At 41.0% G+C, this 18608-nt stretch overlaps 1 protein-coding gene across 1 annotated transcript in view; it reads left to right on the top strand.

Annotated features, from left to right (window-relative positions):
• LOC308182997 (uncharacterized protein) overlaps positions 1 to 18608 on the top strand; it is a 230889-nt gene that overhangs the window by 36386 nt on the left and 175895 nt on the right. The window contains exon 12 of the mRNA XM_080568459.1: positions 17187 to 17261. Coding sequence (XP_080424585.1) covers positions 17187 to 17261 — 75 coding nt within the window. The remainder of the gene's footprint in view (positions 1 to 17186; positions 17262 to 18608) is intronic.

Here is an 18608-nt window from a genome sequence, read left to right as displayed (position 1 = left end):
ACCGGTACATTGAGAAACTGGCTGTAATGAGATGCAGAGAATGAAACCTTTTTTTTTAGTCATTTTATTTTGGTAGAATTCCAAAGTTTGTCCCATCTGGCCTGGCTGGATAAGTACTTATAAAATGCTTTTGCCTCAGAGTTTATTATCTAAATAAATAGTCAACGCCACAAGGAGCTTTCAGTTGAGGCATGCATCTTGAAACCATGAAGGGAACAAAAATGTAGAGAAATCTACACTTGGAAACCTAAATCAACCCATTCACAGATGAGAGCTTATGGCATGGGTTCTGCTGTGGCTGCTTGCCCTTGCTGCAGTGAGCAGTGGGAGAAGGGAAACTGCTGGGAGGGCGGTGGTGGGATAGAAGTATTCAGAAAACTTTTTGAGGAAGTTAGGAAATATTAAGTGTGATATGAATTGAATTAGGTGAAGTGTCTCTGTGTTTTGTAAATACCAAAGGAAACGGAGGAGGGAAAGGAATTGTTAGATTTTTTTCAGATTCATAAATGGGATCTGGAGCTGGATGTCTTAAGTTCAATTTGTTCTGAAATTTGTTTAAAGCTTTGGGTTATTCGAAAAACTGAGCTGCAAACTTTTTTTTTTTTTTTTTAAAAAGGCAAAAAATCCAATCCCTTTCCTAGGTTGGAATAATTGTGTGCACAAAATCAGCTGAAGAATGGACCTTGTAACAGTAAATGATGCCTCTGGGAAACCTGGTATTGTTCTCAGCAAAGGAGATTTATAGAGAGAACAATGAGTGGAGATGGATGCAGTGAACTCGATCTTTGTGAACTAAGACTGATGTAGAAGTTTTGTTTTTGCAGTTTGTACTACCTTCTGTACCCAAAGATGGATATATAGCTTCCCATTGTAAATTCATCATCATTTAGCCAAGAATTTCTTTCTTTTTGAGGAGGGTTAGGTATGAGTGAAAAATCAAGTTAAAAAACAGATTTTTTTTTTTCCCTTGAGTAATCAAAATGGATAAGAAACCCCTACTTACATGTGTTTGTCATATACCTTTGTACTGCAGGCCAGCAGGGTTGACCTGTAGCAAACGAGGTCCTATTGTGGAGGAGAGGGTTTCTGCATGAGTTGTGCCAAAGGTCGCAGGTGCACTCTCTGCACTGGAGAGGAAGACCTTGTGAGCCTCCAGGTCCCAGCTCGACAGCCTCAGTAGTGTGCCACTTAGCCCAAATTTCCGGCATCCTCTCAGTGAGGCAGGAAGCTCAGACTGTGTAGTAGGAAAAAAAAAATAAAGCTCAGTTCCTCTCAAATCTGATATTTGATGCTGCTCTTCAGCAGTCTTTGTGGTCACAATTATTGCTTATTTGAATGCTTGCAAAGCACCTTCCAAATTTATTAACAGGTTTAGACTCGAAGGTGCTGAATAGCTTATCTGAAAGTTAAGAGTAGTCCTAAAAGCTTGTCCATATGCATCCCTGTGACATGCCTTTACACTTCTGTAAGAGCTCTAAAGTTTTTTTCCCCAAACCCAGGAAGTTAGAGTCCTTAAAACAGACCAGACTTCAGCCATCTAAACCCCAGCTGGTTGTGGTACAGCCAGTCTGTGTGTTTGGCTTCATGAGCTAAGGTCTAGGTTAAGGGCAACGCAACCTGGGGCAGACTTGAAGCGCTCTAACACTACAGACAAGCCTAGGAAATCCTGGAGGAAACTGTGTTATTTCTTCTAGTGATGAAAATTACGTAAATACTGGCTCATGAATTTTTACTCTTACTGGCTTAATGGAATTATAAATATCTAGGGGAGTTATTGTTGATGCAATACTGTACTGTAGGCAATGTGAAAATATCTCATAGTCATCTGTGGTTGGTGCAGACACCCATCTCAGGAGCATTTACAGCTAGTGCTTGAAATCTCAGATGTTTTTGTACATGTAATCAATGGTGCTGTGTAATAGGAATTAACCCTAAGCAATTAAACAGGAGATGGGATGTGAACTAGCAGGACAAAGATACTTTCTGAATTGCCCTGTTTGCCAGTGTCTCAGCCATGTGCAGGACCTTGTTCCTTGCTTACCGCCCCACTTGTTGGATGGATTCTTAGGTTACACTGACAACAGCATGGTAATCTGCTGCCTGTGTAACTTGCTGTGTGCTGGGATGCTTATTGCAAAATAATTGATTGGGGGGGTGTTACATAAAACCATTAATTTTGATTTTGTTAGCTCATTAACGGGTCTGCTTCGTCTTTTGCTTTTGCTGCACAAAGCAGCATTATATTTAATTAGCATTGGCTGACCTTCTTTTTTTTATTTAGCTGGTAAAAAGGTTATTCAAGTCCTTAAGAAGAATTACTATGTCTTCCGTTGACCTGATAATTGGTATATGGTTGCTGGGGGTAACTGTGCTGGCTGCCATTCAGGCTCATGAAGTCGGTGCCCCTGTGAACCTACACGGCACGCAGGTATGTACGGAGCAGAGAGGAGACAGCAGGTATGAGCTAGTATTGTTCTCTAGCAAGGGTCAAAACACTAAATAAAAATATAATAATAGAAGCAGTGACAACCACTTAGTGACTGCTTGAGGGAGCACCTATGCAGGCGTATGCAGCATCAGCGCCTGTATTCCCAAAGAAAGAGGGAATCAGAAGCCCAGGCACAGCCCTGGTAGCTTTAAGTGAGGACAGATTTATTTCAACCCTTCCAGCTGCTGTGCCTCACATACCTGTGTCAAGGCTTCATTCGAGGCACGTCCTTTTGCAACTTCGTGAGCAAATAGTCATTTTTCTTCTAAATACAGTTAAGGTTGTAGTGTAGTGAATAATTGGGGTGTCTCCTGATGATGCTTTGCTAGGTAATTACAGTGAGTCGTAGGGAAAATACCAGCAAGCTTGACTTCAAAAATCAGTCTCACTTTGGGTACAATTTTTTCATACCAAACTAAATCCAGCAGTCTCTCCAGAAGCTAAGAGAGTCTCAGGCAACTGTCTTTTCTGAACGTGTGTCAGTATAAGCATGTGTATTGGTTCTTGCATGTCAAGTTCATTGTTTTATTACCTTCAGTTTGCATTTCTTAAAAACAAGTGGTGATGCTGCACTCAGAATTGCCTGCTGTCCCCAGCGCCTGCTCTGAAAAATGAGGATAATAGACATTCATTAAAACTTGATTCAGAGGCAAGTTTGTACGCTGAACTTGGTTGTTGCAAGTTTCCTTGGTGAAAGCTGTGGGAAAACACACGCCTAAAAGCCTTCTCAAATCAAGCTCAAGGTACCTTATTGCTTTGTCCTGTTCAAGAGAGCTTTCTGACTTTGAAGGCACCTATCGACACACTGTCCATGGCACACATTCTCTAAAATTTTTGCAGGATGCCTACGTTATCCTCCTGGATCTGCAAATATTTAATTAGTAAACTTACCAGAGACTCAAATTAGAATTATGTAAACCCTCCAATGATAATTATCCGAAGCATACCTTTTAAATTACTGTAATAAAGACTAAGTATTATCACTCTGCCCTTTAGGGTTAAGTGTGCTCAGACTATCAATCTGTTTTACTGATCACGGTCTTGATCAAGCAGCTGTATTTGTAGCAGCATAAATCTGCCAGTGGTTATGTTCAGGTCTACACCTACAACAGGAGCTAATAGTCTTTTATGTTAGACATCCTCAAGGATATGGTGATAATGGGGTTCTGGAGAGCTGTTGAGATTATGTGGAGCAAAATGGCTGTGAACCGGCTGACTTTATGTTGATAAATTTCTTTTTGTTATGTTACTTGCTGTTGATAGATTGGTGTGCAAAAGGAACATAGCCTCCTCCGCTTTCGGGAATTAAAAGTAGCTCTCCCAGCCCCTGCACGTTAATATTTGGTAACTAACTCCTTCATTGAGGCTTGTCACAGTGGTGAAATTCAAGGTGGGGAGTTAAATCCTTCCCTTTCTTACCTTCTCCTACGTCTTCATTGACCCATTAATTCCCTTGCCATTCCAGAAAGTTACTGTCATAAGGCTCTGACAGCACGAATACAGGTGTTGTCCTACAGATGAGATGGTAACACTAGCTGGTAGCAGCCCAGCTTCTAGACCAGGTTGCTTTTATAGATTACTTCTTTAGAAATTTGAAGAATTTCTTGGAGTGCAAGCAACCAAGGGAACATAATGAATTATCCTTAATATAGGAAAAAATTAATGGCTAAGAGTTTATTAAAAAAAAAACCAACACCTGTACAAAGGAAGTTGTGAATTTGCTTGATTCTATCAGAATATTTGACTGTATGTTCTTGTCTGCCATCCACTGAAGTTTCTAATGATTATTGAGTGTTGAGCCTGCTTCTGACACTTTACATCAGGATTTTCTCATGCAATTAGTTCCGTGCAACTGAGACCTGATACAAAAATGTCGGGGTAATGACTATTTAATGAACATAAAATGTGACAAGGTGTATTAAACCTCTGTCACAGCTAGCAGTGGGAAGACAGGGAGGGCAGGGAAACTGTCCCTTGTCTACCTTCGGTGGGGTAGATGAGGAACATCTTCACCTTCTGCAGTCTCTTTTAATTTTTTTTTATTGTATTGGCTGCATGAAGAGCGTGGCCTAAATGCAGAAAGGATGGGTGGATGCATAGGTTGGGAATGGGGTATAGCAGAGGGACATTTTTCGAGAGCTTCCTGGTGAAGCTGTATTATAGGTGAAATCATACAGATTTGGCTCACGCTAATTTGCATTCCAGAGACACCTATACAGATATCTACAGCTGTCCCTGTATACCTGTGGTATGGGGTGGATGGTATACTTAACAAGGCTATTCATGAAAAAGCAAGTCGTCTTTTAAAATTTTAAGACAAAAGTCAAAATACTAGAGTGACTGGAGTGGAGGCAAGCCAGGAAAATCGATTTCTCTTAGCAGATGCTTCCTTTGCATGTTCCAGGTATCTGTGAATGCTGAACGTGCTGTTAATTCAGGGCAACGGCTTTTGTTATTTATTTTAGCTGTTTAAGAAGAAATGAAATCTATACACTGCAGCTACACCAGCCGAAGGTAACAAAAACCCAGACGCTGAGCTCCTGTTGTTTGCAAAGGCACATGCATGTTTGACATCCCTGTTGCCCGAAAGGTTTAATCCTAAGAAAGAAACTTGGTCCAATCAATTCTTAAAATCTCTACGAGGCAAAAAAAATAAAAAATCATAAAGGAAAATACATTTTCCTGTCCACAGTGTTTGGTTCAGCATAATTAACATGAATAATGCAACACAATTTTCTGATAGTTATTATATTAGAGAGCTTAGCTGACTCATAACTGCCCCCATGACATAGCCAGAATGCAAATTACTTGGATAGAAATAGCACAGAGCTGGTTTGATTAAAATGTGATACATATTTTGAATTAAAAATATTCAAGGTCTTGCAAAATGACCTTAATGTCATTCCCCCCCTCAAGCCACTAAGGAAATTTGCATAATCATTTCTAGACAGCTTTCTACTTTCCCCTCTTGGAATTGGCAGGGCCCTGCCATTCACAGAAAAGCAGGGTGTTCTTTATTCCTTTTCTGAGCTCAACTGCAGTAGAATAAAGATCTAGCATTTTGTCGTTGTGCTCTCTGAGATGCTTTATTGTAATTACAGTGATAATGTATCTTGGGCATGAGTCTAACAAACTGTAAGAATGCAATCCTCGATAGTTGGACCCACCTCCATGTCTTTCTCCCTGCAGCCTCTGAAATCTGTGTCGACTCACTCCCAAGTTCCTGTAAACACATTTATTTCTTCAAGGCTGTCCCTGGAGCTGGAAGCTAGCAGGAATAGTCCTGATACACTTTGGGGAAGGGGTTGTGTAATTTGGGGTAGCTAATGGGGTTATGCCCTCCAGCCACCAGGAGCACAGCCTTGTGAACCAGCGCTTGCACAGCAGATTCCACAGCTGGCTTACAAGATAGATAGGGTTGTGCTGCAGGGATGGGTTAGACAGCTGCAAGTGGTACTTTCCAAAACCGTACCAACCTAGGCAGTTTGTGTTTCATGAAAATCAGCTATTTGCTGGTTAGGCTTTGGTTTACTACCCACATATTTCTGTTATGAGAAGCACAGAGCAGGAAGAGTGACTGGGGAGAAAGGGACTTTTTATTTTTTTGGTGGCTGTAGTGGGGTTGTGATGACTTTGTTCTTGCTGAATTTGTTTCAAAGACTTTGTGTGCTCTTAACTTCGGCTGAAAAGTCCGTAAGCCTTGGGCACTTGGATCTCTTGGGGATCTCTCTGGGAACTTCCTCCTAAGGCTATTTTAATTACGCAGCCATCAAACACTTTGTGTAACAGTTTGGGGAAGAGTAGTGCACTGGCTGGAAGAAGATGATCATTTAGAGAGGAGGAGCTATTCCACAGACACTTGCCCCAAAATATGTGATTTCAAAGTTGGCTTTCACTTGGCGTGTCTCTTGAAAAATAGTGAAATGCTGTAATGAGATTCTGTGTTACTCACTATAGATAGCACATTTGATCTGGAAAATCAATGAGATGTTTACATATAAAAGGATCATTTTGCTCCCTAACTGGCAGCCCTGCAGCTCCCCTTAAGGCTAGGAGTGAAGCAGCCTCTTCGGTTCTCAGGATTCACTACAGGTAATACGGATGCTGTAGGCAAAACGATGGTCCTCTTGGTCTCTGCAATCACTGCTGCCGTTGCACTTCTGTTTGAGTATCCAGTGGAACACGTACACCACGAGCCCAGTGATGGCAGCACACTTGCAACATAGCTCTATGATTTTTAAGCTTTTTTTTCTGGATGCTCATGTCGTTCCTCACTCAGTTCATTCATAAGGTTTCATTCATTGGCTCAAATCCATCTCTCTTTATCATGTAAAAGTTGCTGAATAGATGGCTATTCTGGGTGACATAGAAAAGAAGGTTTTGTCATGCTGAAAATAGCCTATGTCTCCCTATGGATTGAGTTAATAATGTGATCTAGTTAATCAACTGTAATTACTTGTGTATTCTTACAGGTAGAGTTAACACAGGGTAGCCTGCTTGTGGTTAGCACCTGAGGCTTCTGACTGCTTCTATGGCATAAGTAACAGTTTGCACAGATTTGGGGCACAAAGCTGTCTAAACATCAATTCCCTCTCTTTCCAACCAAGCTTGATCCAGGCTCTCTTGAATTTCAAAACCAGTTGGAAGGACTTGAGACCCAAGATTAGCGGACCTCCTGGTAAATCTCTCTGGGGGCTATTTTCTTGGAAACACATCAGACTAGATAACTTGCTCCTTAAATCTTGTTTGTGCAGCCAAATCCCATGTCAAATATCCAGCCCAGTTTAGCTCCTGCTCCCACATTCTATTCGTCCTCTCTCTGCGATTGTTTTGCTGTAGTGTGGGGAAAAAGACAGATGATAAAAGCTCTTTTACCAAAACCTTTTCCATTTTACAGCCCAGAGACTTATCTCTTTTCTTCCAATTCCCCACCATTCATTAATTATACTTTTCTTTTGACCCTTTTCTTTGTTCCTCTGTTTTTTGATACCTGGAGGAATGTGTGATAAGGACTTATTGAAGTTATCACTAACCCACCTTTATCTGCAGGGATGCTGCCTCACTCATCTATTAATCTTTGCACCAAAGTCTGTTGGAGTCTGTCTATTGTTCTTCCACCTACCACTGTTTAGTATTACTCTTCTATTGTATGGTTTTCAAGAAAACTAACTGAGAAGTAACAGCAATATTTCTTAGAATGTTTTTTCTAGGGATTCAAGCAGGGAAGACTTAAAAACCTGGACTGGATTTAAAACAAACATAAAAAAAACAATGAAATAAGAGGGTGCAGGGAAGACCTTTGAAATAGGTGATGCAATGTGGCCATTGCTTAACACATTGGTGGTTTTTCCCCCATTCAAGCAGCTGGCACCTCAGTGGGAACTGGGGTGGCCCATGTTCCCCGAAGCTGCTTCCCGTTGGGGTGGTGCCATGCAATGAGCCCCGGTTGCCTTCAGTGCTGCTACAACATGAGAGCTGTAATTGAAGGTTAAGTCCTGTTGGTTGTCACTGCCACCGCGTTGCTTGCAGTGAGCTCTTTTAGTTTTCTTACGGTTATAATACATCATCTGATTTTCATTACCCATTGGAATTATTTTCTTCATTTACGTGCCACAGTCGTTATTCATTATGCCTCTGGCACGTAGTTTTGTTTCCAGTAGCAGCAGATGCAGTAATTGAGCTGTTCCTTGACTTTACTACCACGATTTGTAAATGCCTTGATTGTCTCTTCTACGGAATGAACAGCTTCTGAAGACTCATCTTCCCCCCTGCCCTGTAACCAAATAAAGCTCAGTCACTAATATTCAGTGATGGAATGCAGCAAGTATTGCGGAGGGAGCAGACCACCAATTTGCCTCAAGATGGCACGATCCAATTTATTCTGTGGTGCTTGGGAGTGGGTAGGATGGCTTTAACTCATGTCAAATTGTTGAAGAATTTGTTGATCTTGTTACTATTTTATTAACTAAATTGGTCTAAGAGAGTTGGAGTGGGAAAGACACTTTGTTTCTGGCTTCAGTTTGGGTTACTCTAATCTAGAGTTCGTGTCCATATTTCAGCTCCCGCATCCTATAAGTGAAATCACTTGTTTTGTGTCAGCTTCATTGCTGTACAGTGCATATTAAAAACCTTGCTTAGCTTTATTCTTAAGTATATAATAGATATCTACTGAAACCTGGAATGCCAAACACACGCGTTGAATTAGGCCTCAGACACTTGAGAAACAAGGAAGCAGATGTTGCCTTACTGATGATTCTTGTGTGATTTTAGCCACATTGTACACTTTTTCCAAGCCAAGATTCCCCAAAGCAGGCGTCAGATGACAGAAGTGACTTCACAGCTGTTTGAAATCACCACATCTAATTATTTATTCTGTTCAGGTTCTTTTTTCTCATGTGTCAGTTGATGTGCAGTTGCATCTATGAAGACCTGCCCTCTAATGAATGACCAGATCATTTTTTCTACTGGGTGACATAAAGCTGCTCATGGATGCATCATAGACTCCATATTTCAAGCAGGAGCATTCCTTAGTAAGCATGTAGTTATGCCCAGTGGCTTTGCTATTCCCTTTCTTTCCCAGTTTCTACTTGGACTGCTTATTTTCAGAATAAACAACATTGACACAGCATTTTTTAGCATTTTATAATTTCTTAAGGAGTAGCAGAGCTGTGCTGTGACAAAAAGACAGTAGAAGGCCAAAGCCTTGTACCTTGTTACTGCATTAACATGAGATGAAGTGGTTGCCTCACTCGCTGGCCATGTTCCTCACCCTATGAATATGCATTTTAGGTGTTTTGTTTTGTTTCCTTGGTAAAAGATTTGCCCAGAAATTCACTGTGAAACCATCTGCTTTCAATGGTTTACTTCTACCAATTAATTTGTAAACTGCTTTTTTATGATCTATTTTTTGATAGGGTTTTAAACACTTGTTCTATCACTTGGTCCAGCTTGCTTGTGCTTAGTGATGCAGTGTTATTTTCACTTAAGGGGGATTGATTTCAGTGTTTGTTTATTCAGCTTGCTTACAGATGAAAAGCTTTATTTTTTTATTGCAAAGCCTGCCCTGGTCCTGCCTTCGTCCCCAACCCCAGCCTGGTGTGATTTCCTGGTTTCTAACTCACCTTCTTAATGCAAGAGCAATGATTCTTACATAAATAATTTCTCAGCCATTGCTGCAGCTAATTATAAGGGCTCGGATCGAAATGATTTCCAGAGACCACAAATAAATATCCGGTCATTCCCAGCAGTTGGAAGAAAATCTGTTTGTGAGGTCTCATCCTCCTAACGGCAGCAGTGCCCACTTATCTCCATCACTGGTGGAGGTTGCCTGTGGGAGGTGATGAAATATCCTGTGGGTTAGATGCAAACTTTGGCAGACAGCTTGCCTGAGAAATTATTCAAGGGAAACCTATACTTTCAGGTTAGTTTCCTGCTGAGATTATAGAACATAGTGTGTTTTTTACCTAGATGTATTCCAGTGGGTCTTGGGCTTATGGGTGCACCAAAGTAAATTCTTTCCCTATGACTCGCTTCGGCCACAAGTAGTGCCAGCTAAACGCGTTGTGACACTTGCTAATGGTCATTCTGATCTTACCACTGACCCGTGTTGCCTCTTCCTTGTGTCTCAGCGATGTGTTTTAGATGCTGGCATCTCAGGGTTGTGCTGCAGCATGTGGCAGCTGTGTGGCTGATGGGTCCATGGCTGCAGAGCTGATCCTGACCAGAGGACGTGCCAAGGACTCTGTGAGCTCTGACAGAATGCTTTGGCTTGTATGTTGAAACCAAAACATTAGTGACACTGTTTGGTCTCCCAGTTACCGATTGATTGGATGGAGTCTAAAACATTGGCAGTTTATGTATGCGAGAGCTGCATCTTGGGCTAAATCTACAAAACAAATTATCCTAGATAGACAGGGAAAGCCAGAATTTCATATGTCATAAAACTGTATTTTTCCACGGTTTTGTCTGAGGAGATATTTTCTTCCTATAATGAATGTTCATTAAAAAATGTTATCTGCAGGATTCAGAGTGGGTGATTTACTGTAATTGTAAAGATTTCTCGTGTAACATTAACACATACAAGAGTATAATTGGTACAGGAGGAAGCATTAGCAGAGCAGCATGCTGAGCTAGGGCTCGTACGTGTTGTATCAGCCAATCGGTCCTGAAAGAGAGAATACTCGTGGTGTAGCGTGACCTGTTCTGGAGCGATTCTGCTGAGACTTTGCTTTGACTGAATTTTTAGTGCTGCTGAAATGTAGTTGACTGATAGCTGCAAATAATAAAGGTAATATCCATAGCACTTCGCACTCACAGAACTCGGGGCTCTTCAGAAGCATAAGGGTTGTCTGTTCGCCTGATGGGAGTTTTACATCCAGTTTTCTGCAGTCGTGAAAATGCAGTTTGCAGTGGTGGTGAAGGAGCTGCGGTTACCTGGCTCATCTCTCCTGCCAAGGAGGCTAACCCACGCAGGGCATTTAATGTTTCTGCCTCAGTTTGATTGCAGCCCAGAACATGGGACTAGATCCTTCCTCCCCGTCCTGATCAATTGGATTGACCAGAGTCTCCACCACGTAGAAACACTTTGGTTGGAAAAGATCTTCAAGGTCATCAAGTCCAACGATCAAACACTAAACCATGTCTGTTAGTGCCACGTCCGCGTGCCTCAAATACCTTTTAATTGCTGTCGTGCTTAGTTTGGGGCCTCTCTCCACTTCTGTGCTAGGACAGATCTGTACGGCAGAGGAGAGCGGGCATTGTGGACGCTTTTGCCATGCAGTGAAAGCAGAGACTGAGCCTCACACAGCCGGAGGGCACAGGATGGTGTTGTGCAGGGAGGTTTTCTTTGTGTCAGAAAGCAGTGTGGCATCACAGGTTATTAGCCATGGGGCAGTGCTGTGCTGACAGAGCTGTGCAATTTGCTTCTGGACCTAGAGTGAGTGAGATGAGAGTAATCGGTCTCTTTGCTCCTGTATCGTGCCACATCTTCAAAGGTGTTTGATTTTTTTTTCCTTAATTTTATTGCATTCTTTTCTCTAAGACAGCAAAATTGTTTTGGGAGCTGTGATTCACTCACAGAAGAGCAGGTAAGTTTAAATTAGAATAAAAACTCTGCAGGAAGCAGTGCTACGGGTTGACATAGGAGGGGATTTTCCTTCAACATTTGCCAGTACCTGGCAAATAGCTGTACACCTCCTTATGTCCTCCTCAGCAGGAGGATGAAGCCTCCCTGCCTCTCTAGGATTTTGCAGATAAATGACATAGGAGCTGCAAGGCACTTAAACAACACATATTTGTGTTCACTATAAATACCTAACTTGGATTGTTAGCCTAGCAATGTCTGTGTCCTGCAGAAACAGCATGCTTGGTGCTTCTGGAAAGATGAAGAAAGTATAATTTCAGGGTATGTGGCTAGTGTAAATTTGTTTTATTTATATATATATATATATATATTATTTTTTTTCATTTTAATGCTATAGGAAGATGTCTTTTACCTTGGCTCATTTCTTAGTTTCTGTAGTCACTGATGTGGATAGCATGTTGGTGGTCTTCATGCCCCATGGAAACAGCTCCTCTGGACTCCCTCCGGACTGCTATATTCTTTCTTAAGTGATCCAGAGGAAATTCTTCACGTCAAGATAAAATAAAATGAGAGAAAATAGGAAAATAAGGCATTACTGAAGAGGAATGGAAAATAAGGGGTCTGGAAAACTGAGCTGCCTCCAAAAGCGATGGAGTCAAGTGTTTCCAGATGCAGACACAATAGTTTATTGAAATTAGTCAAAATAAACAGGTCTGGATGCCCTTTACAACACTGTGTCAAACGGTCTCATTGAATATGCTCAGAAGCATGTAACTGTTTGTTTCTGTGCTGCATACATTTTTTCACGAGATGAGAAATGAGTTTGAAAATGATAGCTGAATTAATTTGTAGCTTTGCCTAGACTGTTAGTGTCCCATGGAAACAGAGCATTGGTAAAGCAGAGCACATCATGCTGCCGTTCTGCTTTTAAACGGGTCCTCAGTGGTGAGTCTTTTCTGTTTGCTTTGTTATATGGAGGGTACATAAGCTTTGTATGGATCCTCAGCTTAATCTGTGTTTGGCTGATGATTTCTAGAGGTTGCCATTGAACCATGGTGAAAAGGCTGGTTGAAAAATAATAATAACAACAACAATAATAATAAAGGAATAATCTGTCATTGGCTATCAAGGGTGGAATATCCAAAACTTGGTCAAGGAAGTCAAACTGTTGAACTACGCTGTTTTGACCTTTATTACATTTGCCATCATTTCATCATGTTTGTGATAACTTTGTCCTCACTTTGTATTCGTATTTCGTGCTTATGAATTTATTGGTTAGAATGGTTTGATGATATTTTCAATTTCTTGATTTGGCATAGAAGGTAGAAATGGGGGAGAAAAACACCCTTTAGACTGAAAGCGAACATGGTAAACGTATAAATGTTCCTCTGGCTCCTGCATGGGTGCTGTAGTTCAGTTCATTTTGGGATATATTCTTCTCTGAGGGGCCAGTGCTCAGGCTAAGCACCGCACCTCATGATACATCACACTGTCCTTTTTGCTGAGCTGCTGTGGTGTAATGCTGTTACATTTTGCTGTTGTAAATCAAGAGAGATTTAATTTGAAAATTTAATTTAGTCATGCCCAAGGGAATAGAGAAGTCCAGAGACACTGCAGTGACACTTCTGAATGTGTGTATATGCATATATATCTTTCCAATTGTCGATCTAAGCTTATTTTTTTGCACAGTGCAGAGAAAATAAATGTTCTGTGCATTTTAAGAACCACTTGGTGCCTTTTGATTCTACTTGCGTTAACTTATGGGCCCAAACTTCCCTCGGAGAAGTGTGCTGGGGTATGGTGTGGTTTGCGAGGTCAGTTCTTGCAGAGGTAGCACAGCATGTGCTGAACTTTGACTGGCAAATTACAGTCTGCTGGCGGAAAGCTGGGTGGTTTTGACAGGACTGGAAGTAACGTTGTATATTTTGAGTTAATTCGGATGTGTGTTTTATGCCTTCTGTGTTTTATATTCTTGTGGCTTGTGTTACATCTGAGGGTTGCATCCAAAAGTTGGGCTGGGGCTGCCCTTCCTTTGCAAATTACTAGGTTGTTTCTTGAGGCTTTGAGGCTTTACTTTTGGATAAAATATTCTCAAGTATTGAAGTCTCCTTTTCAGAAGTGACCTAGCAACTTGGGTTTCTGAAGAGTTCCAGCACTGTTCCAAAGCCAATTGGAAAATGTGGGCTGTGACAGTAATTTGGGAAGTATTTGCCCAGCTGTAAAAGACTGTTTGCCTCCTACAACACTGCATCACTTCAAGCTTTACACAAGGTAACTAAATTTCTCTGAAAGACCTTTACGGTTATTTAAGTGCCAGTGTAAACTTTGGTTTTCTCAACTAGTTTCTAACGTCTGAAGAGCTGCAATCAGTGTTTGGAAAACAAAGCAAACAAATAAAACGACCACAAAACCCACCATTTTTTCACCTGAGCTTTAATATGTAGAGTCTGACTTTGAGGTAATTTGTTCTTAGGTTTCATGATTTGAAGAACAAAACAAAATGTTTTGATTTGACATCAAGTAAGTGCTAAGCGTGTGAAGTGTGTTTTGATGGATGCTTTCTCTTGCTCCTCCAGTGGAACTTAAATAATTTGCTGTTCAGTTAAATTGCAGACTAAAACCAAAATCCCTCAAAGAACTAGCTATTTTTTTCTAGTTGCTGTGGTGCACAAAGTTTTCTGAAGAGCTATGGAGCTGCAGCACACATTGTCACTGGTACCAAGCAGTAGTGAGAGGAGGCTTCCTATGCACATGAAACTTTCTGCTTTGTATTCACCGTAGAAATACAACTATTTCCAACGGGGATATGATTCATCTTTACTTTTTGGAATTGAACTGATTGTTCTGATATTGGCATAGGGGTATAAATGGTGTTATCACAAAATGGAGCCCAAGATGATAAGCCTTGCTGAGAAACAAGTTGTTTTACCGCGAAGGTTAATGTTGTCGGGACAGCTCGTTCCCCATCTTGTATGGGAGCAGAGCCAGGTCAACGTATCTGACTTCTGCTGAGCAAAGCCATACGTGTATATGGTAACAATCAGATTTGTTATCACTGGAGGAGAAAAAAAATACGTAACTTCTTGCATATCTTTGCTTAGGGAGTAGATGAGGTTTATGCTTCTCCAGAGAAATGCATTTCATTTATACTGGTAAGTGTTGCTAACATGGCATGATGATATACATCACTGTAGCTGGTGAAAGATAGAGGAATCCAATAACTTTTATACAATTTCACCTCTACCTGCAAGAAGCAGTTCAGAAGGAACTGAGTATAGTCTAAGGCTACAGTTTTAATTTTTTTTTTTCAGGTAATGAAGCTTTGCTGTTCATAAAGCACAGAATTTCTTTTCTGGAATGAATCCTTTTTTTCTTTTAAGTTTTATGTGCCTCTAGAGGTAAGATTTTTCTTTTTGTGGTTTATTTTCCTTCCTCAGCCCTGGTAGGGAGGTGTTTCTATAAGAAACATACATCTCACTGCCCGTGGCTTTTCTCTAAAAGCCCATATTTCAGTTTCAGAAGCTGAACCTGGGAAACACTATGAATTGCAGCCAGTGCTGAGCTACCAGCCACCTTTGGAGGGAGCTTGCAGTGGGCAAGGAGGACAAGAACAGAACATCTATGAAGACCAACCTCTAATTTTCCAGGTCCTTTCCCATGTGAGAGTGCCCACCAGTTTTACAGATCTTGCATGGTTCTGGCAGAATAACGTCTTTGCTGTTGTGCAACTGTGTAACTGGCAGGGTCCCAGCTACCAAGAGGTGTAACTTGCTGATGCAGCGTGAAATTCTGTTGCTTCAAGTGAGGATCAGCACATTTTTGCATCTCACACAGCTGTATTATGGTCCTGTAAACCTGCCTCTTATTCTGTTATGAACCATAGTAATTCTGGAAATTTTATTTTAAATATAGTCTTAATCTGTGTTTGAATGGTTTAACAATTAGGCTTGCTCCCTTCATTTTTAAAGCAAGGAGGCTGCCGAGTGAAGAATGCTTCCAAGAAATTTTACATATGCCATTTCTCATCATGGTGCTTGAAGGGTAGAGTAATTAGTTGGAACACCTTAGTTATCTTTAAAACAGAGCAGCACAGCTATAGTGTGCAGCTGCTTTTCAGCAGAAGCATGTGTGAGATCGAGAAAGCCTTAACGTGGTGCTGGCTGGCTCTTGCCAGTCAAAGTACGACCCAGAGCATGTCTTTGATAGTGCTCTTTATTAATCTGCTGGAAGTCTTAATGTGACACGATACTTTAAAATGAAATGTGTGTTGCATATACGAAGTGACTGACTTTTTGTCCTTGTCAGTCAGAGCTCTTGTGAGTAGCTTGATAGGAGGGTATGGACTCGTCTAATGAGGGTTTGTCAGCTTAGGAATAATATACACCTATGGCATTCTGTTTTCTAAGACTGATTTTAGTACACAAATTGTATTTTTTTAATTGAAAAATGTTAAAATATATTCTTTTAAAAAGAGATATATATACTCAATTCTGAAAGTGCTTTTTACACAGTTCTTCAGCTTGCCTGGAGATGGCAATGTGGTAGCACAATTGTTACACCATGGTCTACTCCCAGGAATATGTAGAAATTATATTGAATTAATAATAAAAAAAATAAAGCTCAGTTTGAGCCAGCTCTGCAAAAATATAGGGAATAAATACATTAGAAACATACAGATAATGTAGCTGAAACACAGCTGATTTAACTAAATGAGAAGCTTTGTGAATGGTAAATTAATTTTTTATTGCACCCAGACACCCAACATACTTCTAACGTCGTGTAACATCCATTTCGGTGAATGACTTACGATAAACACCAGCAGTGGCCCTGTGCTGCTGCTCGTTGGCTGTGTAACATGGGTGGCACCGGTGGCTGCTGTAGCAATAAGGACTGAGTTACCTGGGCTCTCAAGGTGGTCGTTGCCTTTATGCTGTGTGCCTGCAGCTAAGGTTTCTTGTTTATCAACTTATGCCTTAAATTAGAGTTGTTTTTTGGGGGATTGGGGGAAGTTTTGCTTGCTTGTAGCTGGGAGAATTCTTTGACAAGGGAAATGACAAGGTCTTGTGCTTAATTACAACACTAACCACAACAGTGATGCCTGTCCTAGCAGAATATGTTTCACTTCAGCTCATTTCCAAGAGTTTGGCAGTGAGTATCAGTGTTACCTTCAGTTTACGACTGGACAGACTGACATGCAGAGAGCTGGACCTGCTCACCACCAAGTCAGCCTCCAGGCTAGCAGCAAAGCTGGGGAGATAACCCAGCTCTGCTGACCTCCAGGGTACTGGGCTGTGGTCCCAGCAGCGGGAACACAGAGGAGACCTCCTACACCTGTGTCTGGGTAGATTCAAGTGCAGAAAATCCCCTTGGGTTCTTCGGGTCACTAAGAATACAAGGGAAGTACTGTATGATATAACATGGGAACTTTCTTTCATATGAAGCTCTAAGGATACTAGAAATATAATTGCTTATATACTTTATTCCTCTACAAAAGACAATGTGAACTAAATGCAATGGATTTATTCACTGAATTGTTCTGGCTCCAGACACTTCCTTTAATCCCCCTTTGGCATCAGGGTGTTTAAGTCTGGTAAGCACTTCTCTTTGCTGTTGCAGGTTGGATATCTCTATTACTGAATCACTTCTGCTGCTCAAGCACCCATCGCTCTGTTCTAATATCTTTGACTGGAGGTAAGTATAGTATAAATTGTCACTTTGACATGTTACGCTTTGCAGCGTGTTGAATAATGAATTTAACACACTGTCATCATGCACCTGCACCTTGCCAAATGTTTCAAGTTGGAGCCGCTTGTTTTGTACTCCAAGCTGTGGCTATTTGTTTACAAAGCACTTCTGCTCCAAGAAACGTCATCGTTTGCATTGTTGCCATCACTGTGGGTTTTCAGGAAAAGGATGGCGGGGCAAATGGCGTAAATGGCACCACAAAATTAAAGAGTGTATTTTCTTTATTTTCCATGCTCTATTCTGGACCTAGCTGTGTCATTTGAAGACCTTAATGTCCTGTGGAATAAAAGTGATCTCTGGCAGTATGTCACTCGTGATTTTGGATATCTGATGGAAGAAGCAGCATGTATTGCATAGAAACACCCCAAAAAGACTTGATGCCTCATCAAACCTGGTCCATGAAGTCAGGTTCAGAAGCACCCTTTACCTTTTCTTTCCTAAATATAAGCTGAACATTTGTGACTAGCGTTCCTCGGCAGGAAGGAAGAAAATCAAGTTTTGCTACGGATATGCAGGGATGTATGGGAGAAGGAAAACTAATATTCAGTTATCAAGTGTCTCATTTTGGAGGATGTAGGAACAGTTAAGCTGCTGTTGGACCTGGACTGTGTATCATTGGAGGTGTTGGTAGCATTAAGTGCAGTCAGTTATAAGAGAATAAAAGATGAATAGACTGTTGTTGATCTTTTTACACTTGGATTAATTGCAGCAGCTGTAATCTCCCTATTGACTTCCAAACGCTCAGATCAGGATGCGAGGCAACTCTTAGCTTGGACAAGTGTTAAACTGCCTGGTGCTTGGGGAAGGTGCAAACGCTGGTGTAGGGAACTGCTCCTGGAGATGTAGTAACCACTTCTGCTATGCTCTCCTTCATATTTTTCTGAGAAAGTTTGTAGAAATGGTCATGCCAAGCTGTACTGTAGAGGAAAGGACAGTAGAAATCTCCATCCTTCCCCCTCCCTGAATTTACACTCAAACTAGTTTTATTATTAAAGATCAAATAAACATCTAGGAGTACAGCTTGGTTATCCTCATTCTGTTTTGCCATCGCATTCCAGCCCCTGTGTGGCACGAGGATGATTGGAGGCATGGCCTTCAGTTTAGCTGAAATGATAGAAATGAAGAAGAAAGAGATGAAGGAGAAGACATAGGAAATTATTACTGCTGGATATTATATTTTTTTGTAATACAAGAAGCAGAGGGGCACTAGATAAAATTAGAAAGCAGTGAGTTTAAAAAAAAATGAAACAGAAATAATGTTTAAGAAAAGTGATTAAGTCGTGGGACCCTGGC

Source organism: Anser brachyrhynchus (assembly GCF_964034855.1).
Source record: "Anser brachyrhynchus genome assembly, chromosome: 26".
Taxonomy (NCBI): domain Eukaryota; kingdom Metazoa; phylum Chordata; class Aves; order Anseriformes; family Anatidae; genus Anser; species Anser brachyrhynchus.
This window is presented reverse-complemented; position numbering and strand designations above follow the sequence as displayed.